Here is a 26,021-nt window from a genome sequence, read left to right as displayed (position 1 = left end):
CACTTCAGCTGGAAAAATCCAGTGTGTACTTTTGACACTTGAGCTAGCAGAACCAGAATCAATTGAAATAACTTAGAGTACTTCAGTATTCCAATGCCTATAGCCAAGACTAGATATCATATGAGTATAAGCAAAGGCAATATATTGACTGTAAACTGCACATATCACCCTAAAAACTCAATTGAGTTTTGAATGTTGAAGATTCTGATAGGACCTGAATGGGAATTTGAGACATCCTACAAAACCTCATGATTTCACAAGGGCTTGATTATTTTTCAGTGAGGAAAAAAGCACGCATTCTTTAAAAAAATATAAAATCAAACAGTGCAACAAGCCCTTCTTACCCTTTACTGGGTACATCTTAGCATACAACACAAAAAACTCAAGCCCCAAACAAAGAGAGGGCTACATATGTAATGCAATAACCTTCTTCCAGAAAAATCAGGATGGAAATTTGCATGACAAATTGAAGCTGATGTTTATCCCTCTTCTCTGATATTCTGATATCAGAACTGAGACTTTAAGAAAGGATGCTTATTTGCATACAACACTTAATTTCCTTTTTACAGGGAAAAACATGAGCTGTAATACTAACTTTCCATAAACATCTGAACCATCCACTGTGTCTTGTTAAGACAAACATCGGATGTCACCTGTTGTAATTTTTCAGACACTAAACAGTGTGATAAAGAAAGTAAGGCATTTTAAAAGCCTGTGTTATCCAAGTCCATGAGCAGCAGAACTAAAAAAACTTTTCCAGGGTTCAGAAGTCCTGAATAAACATCTTCAAATGACCCATTTCTATTCCAACCCTCCACTTCACCCATCCAAAAAGGATACTATGGCTTTCTCCCACACCTCATGCAGCAGCAAATATTGAAACTACTTAGATTTACACCTGGTCAAATTAGCCTGGTGGCTGCTCTGTGTCAGAACAGGAAGGCAAGGTACAAGAATTCAGTTCATGCCTTATTTAGATATGAAGACTACAATCACTCTACTAAATCAATTTATTCAAAAGTCTCAGGGTGAGCTGTGCAGGTAAATCACACAAAGATCAGTTCTTTCAGAAGACAGGATTAAAAATTAGCAAGCAGCATACATAATAAAGAGTGGTACTTCAGTAAGTCACAGAGAAATTGACATTGACTGCCCTTGAATGCTGCCAATTTACATGATATGCTAGTCCTGAACTTTGTTTCACTATATTTAATGTATCCTCCTGAGTGGAGATTAGGGTAAAAAGCAGAGAAGGAAACTGGAAATATCCTTCCTACAACACAAGGCAAAACGTAGCTCTTGAAATGGGACTGCCACCACTCCTGTGAGGCCTGGAAAAAAGAAACCAAAGAACTGATGGCAAATTCACTCTCTCAGAAACACCAGACCTCCTGTACTGGTCTACATTACAGAAGCTTTGATGAGACAGCTATAATAGCCTCCCCAACCAATGGCACAGGGCCTTATATGACTACAGTCAGTCTAGTTTCTACCAGTTTCCTGAATGGAATATTGGTACTGTTCTATAAGAAAAGGTTGTATTTGTAGAGGAGGAAAATGCATGAGAAACAAGGAACAGGAATGTCTGCACTTGTACACAGACCTTTCCCCAGCCCAAGGCAGGAGGAGTGAGCAAGCAGCTGTGTGGTCCCTAGTTGCTGGCTGGGGGTTAAAACAGGACAGGTACCAGCTGCACTCATTTCAGATAACCATTCCAGTAAAACTGAGTCATTAACAAATTAATGTAAAAAAAATACAGTGAGAACTTTGTTTAGATTATGTTCATGTAAAAAAGCACAACCAAAGTTGAGTTTCTTTATTATTCCCTGCAGCAGTGTACTCAATTGTTAAACACTGCACTAGCTGGTTATCAGTACCAGTCATGTATTCCTCCTGAATTACTGCAGAGCCTGTTTTCCAAGACTCTGAGAGAACACTAACTGAAGGTAATCTGGCCATGGACTCAGGATTGAACTGCAACCATACTGTGTGATTGCAAAAACTCTACAACTAATATTTTTAAACTGAAAACAGCACATATCAATTACCAAACCAAGCAGTTTTAAACAGATCATCACTTGGGGAACTTTCGGGTTTGAATTATATTCACACAACTCATTCCAAAGTCAGGACTGACCAAGCCCTCTTAACCACACTCACAAAATCTTTGAAGATCATACCTCTGTTTCTTCCTTCCTTTTCCACGGAGCAAAGAGCCTCGTTGTTTGATCAAAGCCCACACTGATGACAAACTCTCCTTCTGGATCCCACTTCACATCTTCTACACTGTTAAAATGTCCTGAAATCACAACTTCTGGAGTCCATTCTTTCTATGAGAAGAGTTCCGCAAAGAAGTAAGGAGTTTTTCATTTGACTGATTGGCACATTCTAAGCAAAATAAAACTATAAACGTGCTTACTAAGTAAGAAAAAGACATTGGTAAACAGCAAATTATTAGAACTCAAGAGAGGCTGAAGAGACACAAATACTGATGTATTTCTCCCATTTGAAAGAAACTTGTGTTATTTGTTCAGCTGTGAACAAAGCACAACCACAAACGACTTCAATCTATTCAACTGACTTCATGATCCCCACAGGTAAGAAACAGGGTTTAGAGCCTGGAGGATTTCAACCTTCCTTCTGTGCAGAAATGAGACTCCTATAGAATATTACATTCTGAAAAGGACTATTTCAATCACTAATTTTAAATTATACTGTTACACTTTTCTATTAATAACAGAAATTGACCTCAAATGACTTAAAAGTACAATTTTTTTAAGTAATGCTACTAACAAAAAAACCAATGTACCTTATTAACTGTAGCCTGTTTCCAAAGGTGTAGTGCTCCGTGGAAAGCATGAGCGATGATCATCGAACCATCTGGACTAAACTGGCAGTCAAAAAATCCAAGAGTATTGCCACCCACTTCCCCTACCCGTACCTAAATTAATGAACAGAAGTGAAATATACATGAAAATGGCCTTCCATTCCTACCAAATCATTCTTACTTCATGAGATGAAAAACTACCTCTAGACAAGAGTTCACATGAAACACACAAACACATTTGAGGAATATTTTAATTGCAAAGTTAAGCACTGAAACATCATGGGAATTAAAGCTGCGTGCCAGTTGAATGGAGCCTCCCTTCATAGACATCTCTAGAAAGGATTCTCCCCAGGCAAAGAAAACACTGCAATAGATGAGATGCAAACCCAAATGTTCTGTGATTCAGTCCAGCTTGCTGGATGCAACAGTTCCTTATCATCTGTTACCTGGCTAGCAGAGCAGAGCAACTGCTCTGTTGCACAATAAAGAAAAATGATCCAAAGAAACAGTAGTTCCCAAGTACATTTTTTTTCCTACTCAATTTCCAAGATTCCCTAGCATACTTTCACTTTCCTATTTCTCTACAAACACCTACAATTTGATCCACACTCCTTCTATGGCATGTTCTGGCCCCTGTTTTGTGCTTCTCCTACGACTTCCCACATATGCACACATGCATACACACAGGCCTTACAGCTGCTCTAGTGCCCTTCCACTTTTTTAGTTTTATTAAAAGATTAATAAAGTTACATTTTCAAGTTTTATTCAAGACATAAGACCACAATTTCTTTCAAGCTTTCAACTCCCCCATTGTTATACAGCCTCTTTTAAGACCAAAACAAAATGAACCAATGTCCCATTTTAAATGGCACAGCACTAGTAGTTCCGTTTTATTAGCACTCATTCAAAAAAAAAATCACTCATATTGAAGTGACTTTGGCATGCCATGCTAGAGGCAGAATTCTAGTCTCACCTCTGAGCAGGGGAATTAATTTCTGAAGACATCTTGTTCATCACATCAAGATGAAAGAGAAAAACTGGGATGTTCCCCTTGTGCCCTTCCTCCCTGCAGGCTTCCAGCTCAGATTTTCCTCTCTTGATGCAAAATGGATTTTTGCAGTTAAAATGTCTAATCTGAACTTGAAGCTACACATTTGTGGTCAAGCCAATGCAAAGAGAATGTAAAATAAAGAATCACAACTTGCAACAAGCTTTACTACACAACCCATTTTTAGAAGCTTGTGAATTTAGCCACAACTCCCTGTTACACCTATGGACATCAAATGGCATCTCTATGTGATTGCCCTTTTATGAACTAATTTCTACTTCAAGCACAAAGGCATCTGAATTTTTCAATGAAACAGAGGAAAAATTAAATACCATACTGTAATTCCAGCTTTTTCACCCAAGAGACAATTGGAACTTTCTTCGTGACAGGAAAGACCACAAACAATGGCTGGCATAACCCCACACAAACAACTTCAACTGAACTACTGCAATTTGGAAAAGCAGGTCAACTGAAAAGACATCAATCAAAGCCCTGGAGAAATCTGGTTGTACTACTTGTTTATTTAGGATGATCCACATCAGAACAGCTTTCAGAATACTACATGAGTGACACATGAGTATTCAGCTTAAATAGAAGAAAAGCCAAATGACATGGCCAATGATCAAGTTACTGTGAGTAAAACCAGGCTTGTGAATTGCATGTCAAGCTGCTTTGTGGTAACTGCTTAGGTCACATTCCCACAAGGATGAACTGCAAATAGTTCAGGAGGGTTTCTTCCTCCTCTTACCAGGAGCACATAGCATGCATTACTATGCAGCCCCTGCCTTGTACACTCTGAATGACAGCTGAGCAAAACCACCCCTTATAAACTCCTCAGTGCAGCAATAAGAAAACAAAAAAGCAATAAAAATCATATTGCACCCCTTTTTTTAAATACAGTTTTACTTACAAAAGAGCATCAGAAAGAGTATTTTTGCAAGAAAACATTTTGCCTTTCTCTGCCAGGATTTTAGAGTTTTTGCTCCCTACAGTACACACATGATGCTGGAAACACAACTTGCATACAGCACATATTGTGAGAAAGACTGACACTTGCCTGCTCTAGCCAGACTCCAGATTCTTCATCAGGTTCCCAGATGATCACTGTTTTGTCCATTGATGCAGATAATATCCTCATTGGCTGTTGAATGCTGCCATCTACAGTACAAGTAAAATTATTACCCTACAACCTAGGAGCATATGTTCTGAAGAAATTAGGTAATACTGAAATATAAACACATTAAAAAAATTGTTCAGCATCAGAGACATGCAATGCATTTCTTATATGCCAGATCTACAGGCTCTACGTTCCTGCCAGGCATTCTTTAGGAGATATTGTATTATCAGCCATAAACACCCAAAGAAAAAGTAAAACACATACATGAGAACAACCATATTTCAGTTTTCTCACTCCAAACTTATATTGAATTAAATATGATTTGGAGGAAAACCTATAGTTTCACAAAGAGAATGCACTGCAGTTCTCGATTCCATTCCTTAAGTAAGTTTTTACTGAGCGATTTACAATTTAAAATAATTGCCCAGTATTCACTGTTTGGATTTTTTTCCCAAATAGTTAGGTTTGCTACTGACTTCAGCAGACTCTAGCACCCTCTAGGACTGCTCCCCAGAATCCAATGAAACACTCCAGGAAAAAAGCCCAAGACAGAATGGGAAAGAGGGAGCTGGTTCATCACCAGTTGTGAAACCTGTAGGAAAAACACTGAGGAACTCTTCTTGATAATAGAGATATTGGCAGGCTTCTCATGAGGTGATATGTTAGCAACAGACTTCCCACCTTACCTTCTGCACTGAGAATATGTCCCTCAGATCAGTTTGCTTCTAGTGAAAATCTATTTTAGGGAACGTAGCAATGGGCGGCCACAGAACAGAAGCAGTTTCACAAATATGGAAGCACCTAGAAAACTTTATGGTCTAACAGGACAGTTTTCAGATTGCAGTGCAAGGCTGACAGGCCTTCATTGTGCCTAAACCTTGTTCTAAAAGGCTAAATCTTTTTTACTGGTGTCTAATTTAGAAAAAAAGAGAAAAGTTTAAGGACCAGATAACTAAACCAATATTTTTAAAGCAAGTCCTGTGTCTTTCACTAAGTGTATTTTGACATTCTAATGGCACTATGCTGTTCAAGTGTTGTATACACCATCAAAGCTGTCCTTTGTACTGCTGAAGTTACCTGCCATCTAACTCTAAAATATATCAGAAAAAAAGACACCTTTGCCAGTACAAATAGTCAAGGGTGTTCTGACTGTGCAATGTCAAATCAAGAATCTCTTTCCCTTATGTCAGGTAGATACATAACAGCAAACCAGTAGTGCAAACAAGGCTGTCAGAATTTAAGGATTTCAAAAGAAAGATAAATACTAATCCAAAATGTAAAATTAAACTATAAATAACACTGTTTCAATGGCAGTCTGCACTAATGCCCTAAAGTTACATGCTTGAGAAAAACTGATACTCCAAGAATTTACTCAAAAAACATTATTTACAGAATTTATCGCTTTCATCTCTACAGGAACAAGTGAACATGCAAACACAATACAAAGACACACGACGGCACTCTATGTATACAACACTTAACACTGGTAAGTGTTTGATACCTTTTTACCTTTGGAAAATGAAGGTTGCCAGTGAACTGCATACACCCAGTTTTCATGACCAGCCAATACAGACTCCAAAGAAACTGCATATGATGTGTCAGCATCTACCACAAATCAGAGAAAAGCATATTTCTTTCTAAAAGCCAAGAAAGACCAGGTAATTTCTGACATATTTAGTGAAAACAATCAACTGCTTTCAACACCTACCAACATCTCAAAAGCCTCCTGACACTGAACAGCTCCTTGAAATCCTACTTTGGCACAAGCACTGAGGACCAGATTTATGGTCACAGGTCAGTGTATTGCTTCAGAAGGGTCTCTGAGAATTACTGGAGAACTCTCAAGCAGTGTTGAAATAAATGCTCTAAATTGGCACTACGCACACTCTTACGCATATTTGCATGTCTAAATGACTGCAAACACAAGCATTAACATACTTCAAACAGTGAATCAGGATTTGCAAGAAGTATCATGAGCATTTTTTACACATACCTTCATTATATTAACTAAGTTGCCAAACCATTTACCCTACAATGTCAGCAATGCAAGCATCTGATGTTATCATGCTTAAACAGCTCATTAAATGACCATAAAGTAAGCCTGCACATACTTATCTGTTATTTGCAGTATGTTTCTAATCTTTAAGTTATAGCAGCACCTTTTAATTCATTGAATTCAAAAGAAAATGAAAGCTAAGCTATTAAACTGGAGAACTACAGAACAGCTTCTCTCCCACAGACCAGTAAGTGTCCTACATATTGCATTTGGAATACGCATAACAATATGTTAGTATTAAGCCCTCTCACTGCTTTACATTTTAGTATTAAGCCCTCTCACTGCTTTACATTTTGTGTAATATATCATTAACTTTTGGCTTTAAAACAGTAATTCTGCCTTCTTAACAGCTAAAAATAATGCAGTCAACACAAAACAAACACCTTGTCAGCTTCCCCAGAACCATGAAAAGATACACAAGTGAAAAGTTGTGCCTGAGAATTTTATAGCTGTTACCAACCTTTAACAGTAAAAATATTCTCTTTCAGTTTTATGGAATCATCTTCAGTTTCTGGAAGCTGCTTTAATTTTGTACATACTTTCCAAATTCTTATCAAACAGTCCTGAGCACAGCTTGCTAAGAAAAGGTCTTCACCTATTTGTTTTCAGAAAAAGAAGAAAAAAAAAAATAGAGACATATTTTCATTGCAATCACCGCTATGACTAACCTACCACCTTTCCACACATGCACCTAACAGCATTATCCCAATTTTTCCTATTGTACACAGTATCATAAAAAAATTCAGTTTTATTTCAACATCAATTCACATTCCCTACCATTCAAATTCAAATTCCCCTACTACAATTCAAATTCTCTACTATTTTATAACACACTAGGAATATGTCCATGACTGTAAGATGTGAAAGATATGGTAAGCACTGTACATGTTATACATATACTTCCCTACTATTTATGGGCCTTTGCGTTTGGAATTCTATCAGTCTCAATACTTGTCAAAATCTCCTTCCCTCCTTTTCTTTCTCCAGGCTTGTAACATACTCAAATTCCTTTTTTTTTTGGTGCCATTGCAACAACTATTTGATTAGTTAATGTCTGAAAAGATTCCCCTCCTAATTTCCCACTTAAAAAAAGAAGGAGGGGTCGGGGGCAGGAAGCAAGAAAAGAAAATATAAACGTACTATTTCCCCCTACTCTTCCACACTCAGGTACAGACATTTGTATATTGAAAAGGAAAAGTTGCTAAAACCCCAATTTGTTTGCTTTTAAGTACCAGTCAGGTAAACATACCTGAAACAAGTAAGAAAAAAATGTTTTAAAAGGATACAAAGTTTCATCTTGATTTTTAATATTAATTACCACCATCTCAAAAAAACAAACATCATAACCACAAGAGCTTAGGTGCTACAGTGCATCAAGGTCAACTGTTGGAGGAGTAAAACACTGGTACTGCCATTAAACCACTATTCCCCTTTATTGATCTTGCATACTGACCACAGACTGCCCACTCCACGCCTCTTATCCAATCTTCATGGCCAGGGAGTATTAACGCTTTCTGAAACTGAATAAAAACTCCTGTTACATCACAGAAATGCACCTAATGACCAAGCACTTGTCAGCAATAAGCTTTATTTTTCCAAGTCTTTTATATTTATAGCTTCTATTATCTGAAACAGAGGAAAAAAATACGCCACAACTAAGGATTGTAATTTACACATAGATTCGAGACAAGCCTTTTTTGTTTTGCCATCACTGGATAAGCATACCTAACCCATATATGAGCAGGAAAGGATGTTAATTTAAGGTGCACACCTTCAAAAGGCTACAATCTCTCTGTGACACCACTACTACACTAAGTTTATCAGGCTTACTGTGGTACACAAAGAATTACATGATGCAGGTTTGATGTGACAATTTGTATTTGTGTGAAGTGGATACAACTGCAGATGATGAAGAAAATGAATATAGGTAAAATCAAGCATAAAAAGAAAAGCAAATGCTTTGACATTATTTTCAAGAATTAATTTATATTTATAATAGAATATGATTATAAGAATCAGTTTTGGCACTGGAAACATTCTCTAAGTTTCTTAAGTTCATTGACAAAATTTCTAAGGAAGGTATACATCAAGAACTGCTGACAGAAAAACTCTACATGAACACGGGCTCAGGAACACTAGAGTGCAAACAGTCTGGATTCCCTTTTAAGAACTTTCACTAGTAATTTATTTTCATTTATAACATAAGTAACATTACTGTTTTATTTTGACTCTAGTACAACTACTTACTCCTTACTTAGAATTTAACCCATTTCTGCTTTTCTTTGCCCAGAAACAGCCCTATTTACATGACATTTTTATTCCAAGCTGAATTCCAATGTCTGAAGTAACTATTACAGTTAAAACACTAGTGTAGTTTAGTATGAATAACTTATCACATTATTTCTGGCATTATATTCTGCTAAACCCTTTACCTAGGCCTACTTAAAACTATGACTAAGTGACAGCCTTTGCTATCAGTACAAGTCTGCAACTGAGGTCTCTCTTCCAATCTGTGACAGGGAAAAAGAAAAAAGGAAAAACTTGTATGTGTATGAAAAAGAATACATACTCAGGAATTGGTGCCTCCCTCTTTGATCCAACATTTCTGATATTCCCCAAAACCACCTTCCCATCAAACAGTGTTACTCTGCCTCTCCCCATCAGACATTTGCAGTCACAATCATAAAATGGTTTTGTTTGGAAAAGACACTAAAGATCATCTAGATCCACCCTCTCCAGCCATGAGCAGGGACACTTTCCCCAAGACCAGGCCGCTCGAAGCCCCATCCAACCTAGCCTCAAGCTGCTCCAGGGATGGGGCATCCACAACTTCTCTGAGCAACTTGTTCCAGTCTCACAGTAAAGAATTTCTTCCTAATATCTACTCTAAACCTACCCTCTTCCAGTTTGAAGCCATTGCCCCATCTCCTGGAACTCCATGCCCTTGTAAAACATCCCTAAAACTACAGAACCATCTATATATGAGACACATGACCAGAACAGGATACATGATCAGACTAGGCTGATCAGATACTTCCAAATCAGAAAGTTTAGGTCTTAAGAATGAGTTCTCACAGCCACCTAAGCCTCATTTGGCTGGTCACTTCTGCAGCCACTGGCACTTCTAGATAGGGCACTCCAGAGAGACGTTTATGTTAAACACCAAATGGATTATGTGTAAAGGCAGAAAGGAACAGTCCAGGAAGTGACATGAAACAGCAACCTAAAGATTTTTCTGAAGATGACATGCTTCTGGCAATACATAAAAAATATCTTCAGCAACTGATAATTCAGATAATAGATAAAACACATTTATTTATTCATTTATATGATTTTTGAGAAAATGCTCTGTATTTTATAGTCATCAAGGTTAGTTAGTAACTTTTTTCCTAACTGAAAGATTTGCTTAGGCTGAACAGTTGCTAACATCCTTCTCTTCTATTGTTTCTTTAACACTAAAACAGTGTGTGTATCTCCTGAGACTTGACCCTAGTATTAATCTAAACACACATCTAATCATTTTCTCTTTTCAAGGTGTTGTGATGTGGGGTTTTTATAATTACCCATCTTACATCAAAGAGACCTATTAAGAAAAGCAGCCATTTATTTTCCCTTAAAAGAGTAAAACTAATTATTTTGAGGTTATTAATACCACCCCAGTGGTATTAATAAGTAATTTCCTGAAGAGGTTTTTAGGCACTACTTAGCTTGAAGTCAAGCATACAGTTCTTTTGTGCTGCAGAACAAGCATATTTAAATAGTCAGCTAGAAGTCGGTACTAATTTTTATATGCTTACATTGAATAGACCCACTGACCTATTCACATGATTTTAGGTGGAGGCTGCTGTATTTTATTACTTCATATTCACTCATGGCAGTAATACCAGCACCAGATTGTGTATGAAGCCCCACTGCTGAAGAGATATACCCACAAACCCCTGTCAATGCATCCAGTCCCTTAAACGGACTCATGCTGCTTTCCCATCCCTATAACATCATCCTCCACTCTTCACCCATGTGAGCAGTGTCAGTACAGTGGCTGGAAAACAGAGGTGAACACAAGGGCTATTACCGTATACAGAAGCAAAGTATGAAGAACACAACATCCTTAGTCATATGATTTAGTTTTAGGTGGTCTGTGAATAACAAGGAGTTGGAGCCAGCAGTCCTTATGGGTCTCTTCAGACTTGAGATATTCTAAGACTTTATGATTCAGTTAAAGTTTTCAAGATATCAGTTCTCATAAAAATAAAAACTGTTGACTGAAACAGAGAAAGGAGTAGTGTATGCTGTTATGCTAGGATTTTTAGTATTGCTTTCGCCCTTTTCTTTGAAATTTATGTCTCTTGGCATCCTATATTCAGTTTCTTCAGATGTATTCAGTTTTAAAATTGAATCAATATAAAGGTTCATGCAGATGCATATGGTCATTACTTTTAGGTGATTCAGTCGAAGTTTCTGTTATTGTCTGGGTTCTATAAACACCAGTTTTTTGAGCTGTCATTCTTCTCTTTTTTTACAGAATTTGTTTTTATAGTCTCATATTTCTTTGTTTCAGTTTCCACTTGGTCCTCACTGGATACATAAGAGGTTACAGCACCTACAGTTAAATCTAACAAAACCTCCCGGTCTGACTACTTCACAGGCTTTCCCATGCCTCTTACCTAATCTCTGAACATTGTTGCTTAGCAGCAATCCAGTCTCTTTCCTTTTAAGCAAAGAATAAAGTTGTTTTGTAGGCAGCACAACTAATGAAGCTGCGGACATGCCCAACACACTCTGCACAACTAATCCTGCCCACACTTTGGGCACATATCTTTCAGGACCAGGCTCGTAGCCTGGCTAGTAGTTTGGTAAATTTGGCAAGAGTGGTCCAAGTCTTCTCGTTTTTTTCTCCAGCAGACACTAGATGTGATATCCCTCCTCTATGCAGTTGATAATCTCAACAGATTAAAAAGGGCCTGAATTATCTTTGATTCACCCCCCTATTCCACTTCTCCACTTTGGGTGGAACCCAAAACACATGGCGCACCATCTTCTCAGAAAAACAAAGCTCAAATAGAAATGTTTTGGTTTAAAACTCTAATTTAATCTGCTGGTTTACTTACTTGCCCTCCACAGGCCACATCTGTAGATGTTATATCCCTAGCAGGAAGACATATTATGGTTTCTGAAAGATTTTTCCCTGGATACTTTTATAAATCAATACCCTCTTACAACAAGCCAGAAAAGCAAAGAATTCATTTTCTCTCTACTATATAGCACAGTAAGGGATCTGTGGGTAAGGAGTCTCAAAAGATTAAATGTGTGCCCACTCAGTTCCAAAAACCAAGCAGTTTTTAATGAATAAATACATTTTGACTGCAAAATTAATGAGTTTACCAAAAGGTAGCCTGAATTAGCTAAGTAAAGATGCCTCATCCTCCCTCAGAGTCTAACAGTGAGGGCCCTTAAGTAGCATAAGAATGCCCTGTTATGAATGCATGTTCTACCTCTGAATTCATACTCACATTCATAACAACCTTTTTGAGGATGTTAACTAAAGGAAGTGCTTTACAAGAGTCACTGAATTAGCTGAACAGAGCTACAGGCCCTTACCAGTAAGGAAATGACACTGAAGCTAAGATTCTAATCACTCTCCTATACCAAGTTCCAGTAAAAAATGGCAAGGCTACACTTCCTTCAAATACCCTTAATACTACTAAGGAACCATAAGAAAGGTGTCAGTAGATCTGAGAAAACCTGAAGAATGAGATTTAGCAGCTCAGCAAGAATTCATGTCAGAAGGCTTGCAAGGATGTTTTAATTCTGTTAATAGTTGTAAAGCACAACACAAACTCTTCTCTTCGTGGCCTGCACAGTCCACTTAGCTAGAAGAGATATTCTGGAAAGTTAAGACAGACACCAACAAGAAGTCCCACCTCATTTTAGAGATAGTCTGAACACCAACTCTGCCACAACAGCTGGTGAAAATATTTTCTGAAATTGAAACTGTGAAAAATAACACATGCAAAACAAAACTGCTCACCCCTTGTATAAATCAAGTTTCCTATCTCCAAAAAGAGCACAAATTTGCTTACAAAGCTTAAGGGGGAACTTGTTTATTTAAGTTAGCTTCCTTTACCCTCCACATACTGACTGCCTTTTAAAATGGCAGACTATTGTTATACCAGAAAGTCTGGCCAACAATGGGCAAAATAAGTTATGTATCTCTGAACATTTTTGGCAGTCAAACTGTATATTGTTAACCTGAATCATACAAGAAAACAAATGTCAAACTCTGAAGGAGAAAAACCAACCACACAGTCTCCCTGAGATAAAAGTCTTTCTTTAACACATTGAGAATCAATAGTGGCATTTTGCCATTGCTAATTCCCAGAGAATTCATGAAACTGACATAACTTACAAGCTACACAGGAAAAAAGAAAAAAAAATCTAACCAAGCACCCTTCTTGTCTTCTCAGTGGTCAAAAAACCATTAAACATAGAAGAAAGGGATGAAGTACTAATCTTACAGGCAACGATAGCAACCAAAAAAATCTTATTACTGTACATGGCCGCACAAACAGGCAGAATTATCAATAAAGTAGCTTTTATCAAAAAAAAGCCCTCTCTCAAAAAAAAAAAAAAAAACCAAAAAAAAAGAATAAAGGAGTATCTATTCTTTAATCCCCTAAGGGAGTGTGTCTGAGCAACTGCAGCAGACTAAGAGGTTCTATATATGCCAGTTTCAATGCGGGGTTCTAAGTGGTAGTTTCACTGGTGCAATGGGAAAGCATTTGTGTTTTGAAGGGTGTTTTTTAAGGCAGTGAGAGAAAGAAAGAAGTGATATTGAGCTCTGTTTTGGAAAACAGTCATTTAACACATGCTTTAGAATCTAACAAAACCTCTGAACAGATGCAAGATAGGATATAACGTTTCTCTACTGCTCAAAAGGAAAGTTTATCTCTATGAAAAACTAAAAATTGCCAGCTTCCAAATAACACATGAAAAATGTGTGCTTTTATAAGATCAGATACTCCTAAAAATACTTTTTTTTTGGTGTTCAAAAGCAGTCGAGCATAAAGGGCACACTTAGCAACAAACATAAAATTCCTCAGAAGTCATAACAGTTTTATTATAAAAATTTATAGAATAAAAGTAACATAATTTCCATATGAACAACTCAATGCTTGGATAATAAAGGAGGACAGTTGCAGCTATTTTCTATCAGTGGGAATAGAAACAGGATATCTTCACACAAGGGAAAAAAATTAAGAAAACACTTTCACGCACTGAATTCAACTTCAATATTCTGTATGAGTATTTCATCATTACCTAGAAAAATGGATGAACTATTTGAAAAAAGGTTTTTGTATGCAATGGCTACGTAAAGACAGAAAGCACTTACTGAAGAACTTGGAAAAAATCACCAGCACATGTGAAAAGAAGCAGAAAACTCAATAATGCTCTGAGCAAGAGACAAAAAATTGTAATTACCTGACCATTTTGCTGTATAAACAAACTTATTTTGCAGTCATCACCACCACAAGCCAGTATGGGTACTAGAAAGGAAAAAAAGGTCTTCATTTTTTTATAAGGTCTAATATTCTAGGACACGAAAAAATATAAATAATGTACAAACCAATATAGAAATATAACAGTACTAACAAACAGGCAAGTGTGATACCACTTTTTTAATAGTTTCTATATTAGCTGTCTAATAAATTAGTATCTTAAGATACTAATTAAGAACTCAAAACACAGAACTCAAAAATTGTTTTGACTGCAAATAATATCTATAAATATTTAAGATGCTAAAATGAGCAGTTTGCCTCAAGCTCATATATCTGTAGGAAGTTCAAGTATTACGAATTTTTAATTAATTTTTCAGTCAAGACTACTCAAGTCTTGAGTAGCAGTTGACTTCCACTGGTTAACCTAAAAAGTGCACAAACTCTGTAAGGCTCCTGAATCAAACCAGAGAAAGTTAAGTCTGAGGGGGTTAAAAAAAAAGAAGTTAGGCAGTGTATTAGTTCTTCTCTCCAACAGAAGAGGATGAGAAAAACATAGTCAATGCTTTCTCCACTCTTTTTTGTGTCATAAGGAGGAAGAGTTACTGCTAGGAACTGAAACAGTAAAAGCAAACAAATTTAGTATAAAACTATGAAGAAATAAGTTGTAAGTTAAGGGCTAGACATTTGAATTTCTCAAGTCTGGGTAGAAAACCAGAAACTAAATTTCACTAAAATCAACTACTTCTTTTAACAAAAAGCCTCCATGACATCCCTTCATATAGATAAAATTATCTTTACTATGGATAGATCAAAAATCAACTTGAATATTTATAATATGTTTATCCTCTAAACTAATCTCTTCTTTCTACTTGTACCAAATCTGTGCCTAGTAATCCACTCTTCCTCTTGCACTTCTCAGCCACATTCCAGATTACTACAGTTCCATCACTTGCTTCCTCTCTCCAACCTCTAAGTCACAATTCACCTCTGTCTCCTCCTCTCTGTAACAGGTCTAAAAACCTGCTTTGGATTGAAGGTGATGAGCTGCTTTGAATGAAGACCAGGTCATCAGGTCCACAGAAATTGGGCAGGAGTGACATTTTCCTCCATAAAACACAATACAATGGATGTTCTTGAAGACAACATCATCCTTTCCTGAGAAACACATTTTATGGGCCATTACTGTAATTACATATTTACTCAATGGAACGAAAGTTTAATTAAGAAAAATAAAGAGAGAATTAGGATGTAGTTGCTGTTGCAGACAAATGCAAATACTTTCACTCAAAAAGTTCTATCAAGAAATAAATATCTGGCAAAAATGGACTAGTATATAGTTTTTCACATAAATGTTTTGCAGTATTAGAATTTAGATGTGATTAAGATAAAATTCCTGCAGAGGAAATAAGAAAAGTAAGTTGGATAAGCAGAGCTTTTCCAAGTTCACTTGTTCTTTTTTTTTTTCACCTGTTGCAATTCAGTTCTGAGAAGACAATTATTTACTGTCAGAGGCCACACTACATCATAACAATGATCCAGGTTGTAGGAAGAATCAGATTATATGACAAATAGCTGATCAAGATTTCTAAAAATAAATCCTATTGCCAGCATTTTAGAAGCAGAGTTTGTGCAGATACAAACTGTAAGGCAAAAAGCAAGCAAGCAACCAAAACTGCAAAAAGCTCTTCTTCAAGGCTAAACAGCAAATGTACAGAAACTCCTTAATAAAGAGGTTGCCAGAGAAGCTGGCAGCTGTTTAAACTGCATTCCAGCTGCAAATGACTGGTCAGGTTTTAATGGGCAGTCTATTAGATTTCCCTATTTGACTTCTTGACAAAAGTGGTTCAATTTTTTTTTAAATCATTTATTTTCAAGGACAATCAGTTAAAATCCGAGGCATCAGGAACTTCTGAAAATTAAAGCATCCATTGCATGTGTATCAATTTTCAATGCAAGCCTCAAATTTCTTTTCTTGCTGAAATTAGAGGTTACTGTAAATGCTTCAGGAAATGTAGTTTATGATTTTCAGAAAAGTAATTCTGTATTTAGTTCCTGACTTAAGAAATGCAGATTGTTCTCAAGAGAAAATCTTCTTTGAATCCCTGTGCAGCTGACAACTTAGGATTCGTAAAGATTTCTGAGCAACTCCTAAATTTATCACAGATCATTTTTCCCTGAAGATCATTAAAATTACAAATTGCCATTAGAGATTAATGTTTCTGATAAATGATCAGCAGTGATTTTTAATAATACATTTTAGGTACTTTATTTAGATTTCAGAATTAACATACTCCTCAGCTATATGGACTACTATGGCAGGTTTAGGGAGAAAACACTAGCTATACTTTATTAAAATCCTCTTTACAGACTTCTACAGGAAACATTTCTATACATTTATGGTTCAAAATCTAAACTATTTCTTTGCAATTTTAACAGCAGAGGTCATCTGTATTGGAACTGGAACAAAAACAGCAAATGTCTAGAAATTTTTTTTTAATTCCACACAAAATGAAATTTTTGTGCAAATTGAAATTCTAGAAATTGAAAAATTATTTCAGTTCTTGAGGAAAAAAAAAAAGAACTCTTTTTCAGTTTATGAGCACTGTACTGCTTTGGATAACTAATCTGAATTGGGATGGGAAGAGTTCATAATAAAGGATTGTCCTGCTCTCAATGTATCTTTAAGTAACACAGGGGACTCTGGAAAACAAAATCCTTGCTATTCCACCATTCAAAGAAACATTTCATGAAATTTGACTTTCAGAAACATATAGTTTTAAGAACTAATATGATAATTTTACTTTATGTTGTTTTCAGAATATATGGTTACTTCTCTTATATACAACATGATTTCAAATGAATTGAAATGATTGAATGATGCACTACTCTAGAGTGTTACAGTGATCTTTCTTACCTGTACAGTATCCTAAATGAAGATATAATCTATTGTCTTGCAATGTGAATGTTATACTCAGACACCATAGGCACTTCACTTCTAAAGAATATTCACACTTTCAGTAATGATTTTAATTTACCCTCAACAAGGCTCAACACCTTCAATTTCACCTCAACAAGCATGTTAGTGTATTTACAGGAAAAGAGAGAGGTGCTCTTTAAGGTGCAGATGCTGTTTTTGGTATCAGACATGCTCTGAAAACAGACACTGGCATTTCCAAATGGGACAACACATTGTGATAGAGCTTCCATTGCTCCCAGAATTATCTAAGACAAAGAAAAAGGTATGCTTGTAGGCATATAATCAAAACAACACATTAGTGTGGAATGCATTCAGCAAAAAGCTGAAAATTCTAAATACGTAAGAAAATTTAGCACTTTTTCAGTTGGGAGCCTGGCAGCCCTCCATCCAGCTGAAAGTCTCTAATGATACTTAAACACAAATTTAATTCAACACATGTATCTGGCTTGAGGATACATCTGCTTTACCAAAAAAACTTCTACCTAATTGCACAAAAAGAATATGTCTGTGGCAGCCCACAAAACCTAACATTTCTGTTAGTAGAAATCCACATAAACCACACTGAACACGTTAAAGTAGTTCAGCATTTCAAATTTTTTCACATTTAAGACTGAACAAACACTTGATAAACTTGGGAACCCATGGTTTTCAATGCAGGCCTTCAGATTTTTTCTGAATTTTGCCCTTCAATTCAAACAACAAGAACAAATGTGCAGTAGCACCACAAGGAGCAGGTGGAACTAACAGCATCATCCTATCTCATTCATTTACAGCATTGTTACCCTGGTTTAAAGCTTTCTATCACAAGAGTTCAACTAAGCAACTCCATCTGAGTGCCATTTTGAAGACACTGTAATCAGTCTTTGTTGCTAATTACTGAGAAGAGTTCAGAGAAAATCTTTAGGTACAAGACTCAGCTTAAGCGGATTTCACAGGAAACAAAAACTGTGGCACACAGGTCTGGAGTTAGCAAAATGAAAATCTGTTTGGGGGATTTCTTAGATTTTTCTTCCTGCATTGATATTCAAGATGTGCAGCTTTACTTACCATCGCTGCCAGGCAAGAAGGATAAGCAGACATCCATAACAAATCCATTTCCAAACTGCAGAATTTCAATGCATTTAGCTGGAAAACAGGAACAGACAGTGTTGATCTCATTCACTGCAACTATTACAATTACACTGTCATTTCCTTCTATATTATACAGTTAAAAATTCCCATCCATTTTTATTTTAAGAAGCTGAAAAAAATCTACATTTTTTCAAAAGCATAAACAATAATATCATCTTCTATGTGGCCATAAAAATTAATCCAGTTAGTTGGGTTAGAAGATAATACTGTGTTAAATCTACACAGCTTCACTGTGGTAACACACCAGAAGCAATAAATATTACGAAATATATCCTGTGGCAACAGCATTCACAACAAAGGAAAATAAAGCTGAATCCATTTTCTACAACAGCAGCTAGAGAGATGAGCAAAAACCTGCAAACATCCCCGAGATCCTGGAAATTGTTAAACTACTAAACTAGTAATCGTTAAACTAGTAAATAAACAAGAGATAGTGGGGAAAAAACCTGTCTACAGCAGAACAACTAATCCCTCTATCACTGTAACCCACACCAGCAAGACAAAATGGAAAAGATGAGACTTTATGGGGCTCTTTGGGAGCACCAAAAATGCCTTCCAGAACATGGGACTGTAGATTGTCAATTCCCACCTCTCTCACATAGGCAAGGCAATAAGAGATCTTCAAATACACTGGAGAAGGAAGAAAGTAGCTAAAGAAACGCAGTGACCAAAACTCAACCAGCCTTAAATAACACCTTAAAACTCAACTATCTATCCAATTTATTTATTAAGTATTCTAGAATGCTGTTTTCCCCTATTTCCATGCAAGAGCCTAGTTCAACAGAAGGTCAAGATCCCAAACTTCATTGGACTCAAGCCAATAGGAAAAAACAAGTGACTAGTTAAACCTCATCTTTCTAATGCCAGCATTAATCATTTTACTACATAATTCTACTTCACACATGCATACAGAGCAAAACAATGGTTCAGATAATCATAATCTGAATACATATTTTAAAAAAAAAGTAAATTCGGGCCACACATCCCTGATGAAATATAAAGATAAATCATTCTGCAGGACAAATCTGACCCAAGGCTTTCCAAGAGTAATACAGTGCTTTGAGGTACTAAAGTCTGAAGATAAATCAATGTCGTTGCATTACAAGATGCTAGTATTTAATACCTAATGGATAAGCATTCATCATTCTTATTTAGCCAGTATGTTATCCCTAACATTAAAAAAATGTTACCTTCTGAACCATGCCGAGACCAGATTCTCACAGTAGAGTCAGAGGCTGCAGAAGCTATTAGCACATTGAAATCAGGTTCATCTGACTGGCAAACAGCATCCACAGCAAAAACAGCTTCCGTGTGGCCTTTGAGAGGAATGCTTTTCACAAGCTGAATACATGAGAAAATTTTACAAAGTTTAAATTCCAGTAACTTATGTGAGAAAACTTTTAAAGCCCCTTTAGGAAAAAAAAAAACCCTCAATATTTCAGAAAACCCAGAGAAGGGATACAGCAGCAATGAATATTAACTTAATAGGATTTTGCTCAAAGCTGAACAGAATTCAATGCTTCTGTGTACACTACCCTCACTATACTATAACCTCACCCTTCCTTGAGGGAAGTTGGAAACAGTACTGAAAGTTAGGAAGAGCAGTTTTCCTCCCTTCTTCTCCTTCTCTTGTCCCTCACCCTAAAGAACATCTCACAAAAGTTTGGAGAACCTTAGTGAAGGAGACAGAGCAGAGAACACAATGAAATAAACAGCAGCTACAGCAGGTCTAGTAGCAATGTTTAGTGTGTTCTCACAAACCAAAATGCCAACATGAAAAACAAAACGCTAAATTTAGACAATGAATAGAGGTGATTCAATTTGCAATCTGCTCCTCATAACTACAAAGATCAAAGTGAGAAGCTTTTAATTTTGCAACCAGCAGTCATCCAACATTTATTCAGATTTATCATAGACAGACTTGACATCTCTTTCCAAAATACAGCCTGGTAGGCCTCAGTGAGAATTTTTGATTGGTTGAATACAGAACTTTGTTTTTAAGAATTTACACTAGTCTAGAACTCCCATTAAAATGTGCACATTTAGCCACATTTTTTTAAATTATTGCCATATGGCTGTGCACCACATCAGCAGAAAAAAATTACTAAAAAGTCTGTTAGTTAACTTAAATAAATGCATGAACAATTTAAATGGATCAGGATGAGAAATAACTTATTTCTGAGAGCTTTCCCCCATCAGAGTAGGTTCATTTCCTCCTACTATGCATTCTCATGCCTTTTAAAATGCCAAGTCTAATAACCTGCTTTGAGACAGATGATGAAATGGGTTACCTACACAGCTGTTTCCCAATCCAGTGCTTAATAAGCAAGATATTAAAAGCTAGATAATAAAGTGGTTTTTTCATCAAAATTTCAGGTCATTTGAAAGGCTCTTTCACACAACACTGAATCTCTTGCCTTACATTTTACAGTACAAATAATAAATTAGCATGTCTCCTTACTTTTCTCCATTTCTCTGAAAAAAACCAATTGTTGCACAGATTTTTTTATTTTCATTTTTGTTAAACATCTACTCCAACTTGTATATCATCCTGGTAAGACTACCTATATACAAACCCCACATCGTTGTACAGATTGACCAGAAACCACTAGAAATGGATATAAGGAAACAAGGAAGAAGGATACAGAAAATGCCAGTTCAGAATGGGCCTCACGGTTTGAAGGTTTTAAGATGATTTAAAGAAAACTGCCATGTGAGATCAGAAGACTGATGAGTCAAGAACAGACAAACAGTTTTTCAGATACCTAAACAAATCCACTCAATGACTGACAGGTTCGTTAATTTCTTTACCAATGCTGATTTGAAAAAGATTAACAGAAAAGAGGAAAAAGCATTTATAGTAATACATTGGAATACAGAGTACCAAGAATTTCAAGGATATACACACTGGGTTCAATTAAAAAAAAACCAACAAAACAGTCAAAGTGAAACAAGTAGTATGAACCAGAAATACAAACAAAACAGATAATTTGCGATATGTGAGAAACTAGTGCAGAGGAAGATTTGAAAAGAGGTTATTCCTGCTTACCTGATTATTCCATGTTACTGTATCTTTCCATTCCCAAAGAATAAGTTGTTTATCAGATCCACCAGAAATTAACTCTGTTTCAGAAGCTAAAAAACATGCTTTGGTTAGTTCAGTGTGCACTTAACTTTGTAACAGCAACATAAGCAGTTCTGCTGGTTACTACTCACAAAATATCACCGGTAACCAAAGCTTTCCCCAAAATAAAGTATGGTTAATGGGAGTTGCACTGTGCAGAACAGGTTTAGAGCAAAGATATTCCCTAAGAAAATATAAAGGGAAAATTCTCAGGACTATTTAAAGTTCTGTGTGAAAGTGGTAAAAATACCTTTCTAGAAGACTCTCAAATTCAACAGTGTAAATTAATCTTTTGCAGTTTTGTTTGGTCTTTTTGGAAGATAGGAAAATAAAGTCAGAGAAATTTAAACAAACAGAATTCAAAGCTTCAATTCAAGAAAATTTAATTCCCAAGTTCCCCGAAAATAACTTCTTTTCATCATTTTTAAGAAGAATGTCTTTCAGTGCAACCCGTTGAAAGGATGGCAGTTTATATCACTATTAAAAACTAATGTTTGCACCTCAGTACTTCTCAAAAAAAGGAAGCAGCACATTACATTAACAGTCCAATCAATAGTCACATTTCGCTTCTTGAGTGAGAAATGCCTAAGGGCTAGAATACATGCCTATGAAAAGCCTGCACTAACCAATGTTAAATCCTGGAATTACTATCCAGCAAAAGCCTCATAAATGTCTACAACATTTCTATCTAAAGATTCTTTTTTTTGAGCACATAGCGTCTATGCAGCCTCAGAGCTTTATACTCAGAGACTGCTGAAAAGGCATTGCAAATCAGTTTACAAAGTCAAAACATGCAAAATTCCAAACCTTACTGAAGAGACTGGTAGAAGAACAAGGAGCACAAGCCATCGACCTGTGTGACCTGCCACAGCCCCAGGCAAACATCCTCCTGGGGTGCCCCTGGCTGTGGAGCCAGGAGCAAAGATGCCCTCACCACGCAGCTCACCTGGGTTTGGCAGCTCGCATCTCTGCAGACCCATCTGTCAACACGAGGCCACACCTCGAGTACTGTGTCCAGCTCTGAGCCTCTCAATTCAGAAAGGGCACTAAAGTGCTGGAGCAGGTCCAGAGATGGGCAATAGAGCTGATAAGGGTCTGGAGCATGTATTTCATGAGTGGCTGAGAGAGCTGGGGATGTTTAGCCTGGAGAAGAGTACTTCAGGGCAGACCTTATCATTCTACAACCACCAGAAAGGAGGGAGTAGCCAGGGCGGGGTCGGTCTCCTCTCCCAGCTAGCAAGTGACAGGATGAGAGTACACAGTCTTAGGCTGCACCAGGGGAGCTGTTTAGGCCAGACATCAGGGGAAGTTTCTCCACAGCAAGAGTGCTTAGACATTGGAATGGACTGCCCAGGGAGGTGGTGGAGTCACCGACCCTGCAGGTATTTAAGGAAAGAAGGGACGTGGCACTCAGTGCCACGGTCTAGTTGACACGGTTGTATTGGGTCACAGGTTGTGCTCAATTATCTTAAAGACATTTTCCAAACTAACTGATTGTGTGAAAATCCCTCCTGGGAAACTAGGCTTGCTTAATCCGAAAGGTTGCACTGCAAGGGTCGTAGTTCCCTGTTTCCTAAAGTGTACAGCGCAGCCCCGCTATTGCCGAGCATCCCCCGCCTCCACTGCCCTGCAAGGGCAGCAGCGCCCGCAGCCCGAGGGGAACCCAGAACCGGCCCCGGCCCCACCGCTACTCACCGCGGTCCCGCCGGCGGACCCAGCGCACGCAGTTCACCCTGCCGGCGTGGCCGCGGAGGGCGCCGACCGCCCGCCTCACCTGCGGGACAGACAGACAGCACCGAGCGTCAGGGAAGGATCCGGGTCCGGGTCCAGGTCCTGGTCCTGGTCCCGGTCCCCCCCCCCCCCCCCAGAGCGCACTAACTCACCGCCGGGTCGTAGAGGATGACGTCGTGGCAGCTGCCGAAGGCGAGGAGGCCACCGCGGCCCCAGGCCACGGCGCCGCCGCCCGCTCGATTGGCGCAGCAGGCGATGTGACAGAGCGACACGGGCGCCGCCATCTTGGGCGCCGCCGCGTGCGCGACCCCGCGCGGCTCCCGTGGCAACGACCCCGCGCGGGGCGGGGCCGAGGGGGGCGGGGCCTGAGGGGGCCGTGGTCTGAGGGCCCCCCGGCTGTGGCGTGTTCTGTAGGGGATTTTCATCTCTCTTGCACCTTTTGCCGAGCCCTCAGGGGTTTCAAAAGTGAAAAACTTTTCTCTTTTCTGGCTCCTGTGAAGAAATTCCTCCTAATGCCCAACCTAGATGTCCCCCGGTGCAGCTTAGGGCTGTGCCATCCTGTGGCTGGGTGCTTGGAAGAATAAAGCAACCCCCACCTGGCCATAATCTGTTTTCAGGGAGTTACAGGGATCTGTAAGGTCCTTTCTGAGCCTCCTTTTCTACAGGCGAAAGAACCCAAGCTTTCTCAGCCACTTCCCGTAGGATTTACCCTCTGGACCCTTCAGCAAGTGGATTCCACCTGAGCTGCGAGAGAGCTGAGTATCAGAGATGGGGTCGCTGATAGCCGTTCCTGGGGAAAAAGGTGGTACCACCTCCTGATAAAGAATCATGCTCAAATTAAGTCTCTGACGTCGGGATGTATTTAATGTTACCGTGTATGATGTCCCTAAAATTACTGTTGTGGATAGCACGAGAATTTGCAACTGAGCAATGGCCAGGCTCAGTGGCTTGATCTGAATATGTTTGAATACCTCTGCTTTTCAGGAAAAAAAAAATGAGAACAGAGCAATTAGTGAATTCCAACTGTTACATTTTTATTTTTTCATTCTTTGATATATTTATTGCTTCTCCTTAGCAAGAAATTGAAATCAAATCAAGAAAAAAAAATTCTGCAGTGGTATTCTAGTTTTACTTGCATGGTCGCTGGCCTTGAGAAATGGGGTCACAACGAAGGGTGTTAGACTGGATTGATGTGCTCAAATTGTATCAGCCACTTGGCTTCTCAGGTTCAAGGACTTTGCTGGTTCCCAGTAGCCACAGGTGCAAACAGCTGCCCCGCAGGCTGAGTAGGAGCCTCAGCAGGACCTTCAAGACATCCTCTCTGCCTCCAAATGCACTGCCCCACACGTGAAGAAGGCCATGGAGCAGAAGCCAGGTTGAAGTATAAATGTTCAGCTATGCAAGCATGGAAAAGGAGAGAAACAGAGGTGTACCTCCTGTCCCCAAATCACACCTAAGGTATCCTGAAATAATTGAAACTGAACTGAAAAGCTGGAAAGTCTGGGCTGGAGGGAAAAGCTGGCTATGGGGTTGTGTGGGAGGTGGGGAAGGCAGTGAAAAGCAAGCAGGCATCCAGAGGAAAGACTCTGCATAGCACATGGAACATTTTGGGCCTAAACCTTTCCTGATGGGCCTTTATCTCCCCATGTGTTCTGGAATCCTGGCTGTCGGCAGCGCAGTAACCTGACACAAAACAACAGCAGATAGTCATAGTTGTTTTCCAGTGGGTATGAGAGGAAGGAAGCTGTGCCTGATCACACACTAGATACAGCCAGAAATGTTAGCTGCTAGGGGAGCAAATGACTCCTTGCAGAAAAATGCATGGATCCAGTCATCAAAGCATGCCTTGACTGAGGAGTGCTGTCTTGAGCTGCCAAGGATGGCTGCACAGCAGTCAGGTTGCACAGCAACCTTCTCAGCAGGCCTTGCCAGGGCTGGAGTCAGGGCTCTGGCAGAAGGAGGTCGGGCACTGCCAAAAAGCTGGGTCATGTTATAGGAGTTGCGGCTGTTGCTGTGGGAACAAAGCTGGCTCTGGCTGTGATTGTAGGCAAAAGTGTAGGCTTTTCCAAGATGGATTGGGTGAGAGACTCCTTTTCACACATAAAGTTAACCTGACTGATAGATAACCTGCTGCTTTTGCTGTCCTGTAAACAGTTTTACTGGGGTGCTACTTGTATTGGAGAGATTAGGGGTTGTGTCCTGCCTGAGTGTGCAAGGGCAGGACATGCCCTTGCTGTAGCAGCACCATGGTGCCATGGCTAAAGAAGCACAGGAAGGTGGATTTATGTCCAGACAGATCAGTGCAGGTGAGCCTAGTTTCTTACTTGTCATAAGTACTCTGCCTGACCAAGGCCTCATTCAAATGAGACTCTGAGCCTTTGGTCAAACCCAAGAAAATTTTTTGTGAATTCTAATGTTACAGGATCTTCTCTTAAAAACTGAAGTATCTGGAGGATATTGTATGAGAAGTTTAGAATATCAGATAATTACTATAGAACCAGTATGCCTTTTAGG

At 38.4% G+C, this 26,021-nt stretch overlaps 1 protein-coding gene across 2 annotated transcripts in view; it reads right to left on the bottom strand.

Annotated features, from left to right (window-relative positions):
- Positions 1-23,816, bottom strand: part of ELP2 (elongator acetyltransferase complex subunit 2) — a 38,254-nt gene extending 14,438 nt beyond the window's left edge. For both annotated transcript variants that reach the window (XM_059856091.1, XM_059856099.1), the window contains exons 1-12: positions 23,660-23,816; positions 23,472-23,550; positions 21,702-21,787; positions 19,843-19,993; positions 18,569-18,646; positions 14,528-14,592; positions 8,502-8,568; positions 7,509-7,643; positions 6,502-6,597; positions 4,933-5,033; positions 2,810-2,941; positions 2,181-2,330 (exon numbers count right to left, since the gene is read on the bottom strand). In XM_059856091.1, the coding sequence (XP_059712074.1) occupies positions 2,181-2,330; positions 2,810-2,941; positions 4,933-5,033; positions 6,502-6,597; positions 7,509-7,643; positions 8,502-8,568; positions 14,528-14,592; positions 18,569-18,646; positions 19,843-19,993; positions 21,702-21,787; positions 23,472-23,550; positions 23,660-23,791 (1,272 nt within the window). In that variant the 5' untranslated portion in view covers positions 23,792-23,816. The remainder of the gene's footprint in view (positions 1-2,180; positions 2,331-2,809; positions 2,942-4,932; positions 5,034-6,501; positions 6,598-7,508; positions 7,644-8,501; positions 8,569-14,527; positions 14,593-18,568; positions 18,647-19,842; positions 19,994-21,701; positions 21,788-23,471; positions 23,551-23,659) is intronic.
- Positions 23,817-26,021: the final 2,205 nt, after the last annotated feature.

This window comes from Haemorhous mexicanus, chromosome 1, assembly GCF_027477595.1.
Source record: "Haemorhous mexicanus isolate bHaeMex1 chromosome 1, bHaeMex1.pri, whole genome shotgun sequence".
Classification (NCBI taxonomy): domain Eukaryota; kingdom Metazoa; phylum Chordata; class Aves; order Passeriformes; family Fringillidae; genus Haemorhous; species Haemorhous mexicanus.
Note: the sequence above shows the minus strand (reverse complement) of the source record. Positions and strands in the feature narration are given on the sequence as shown.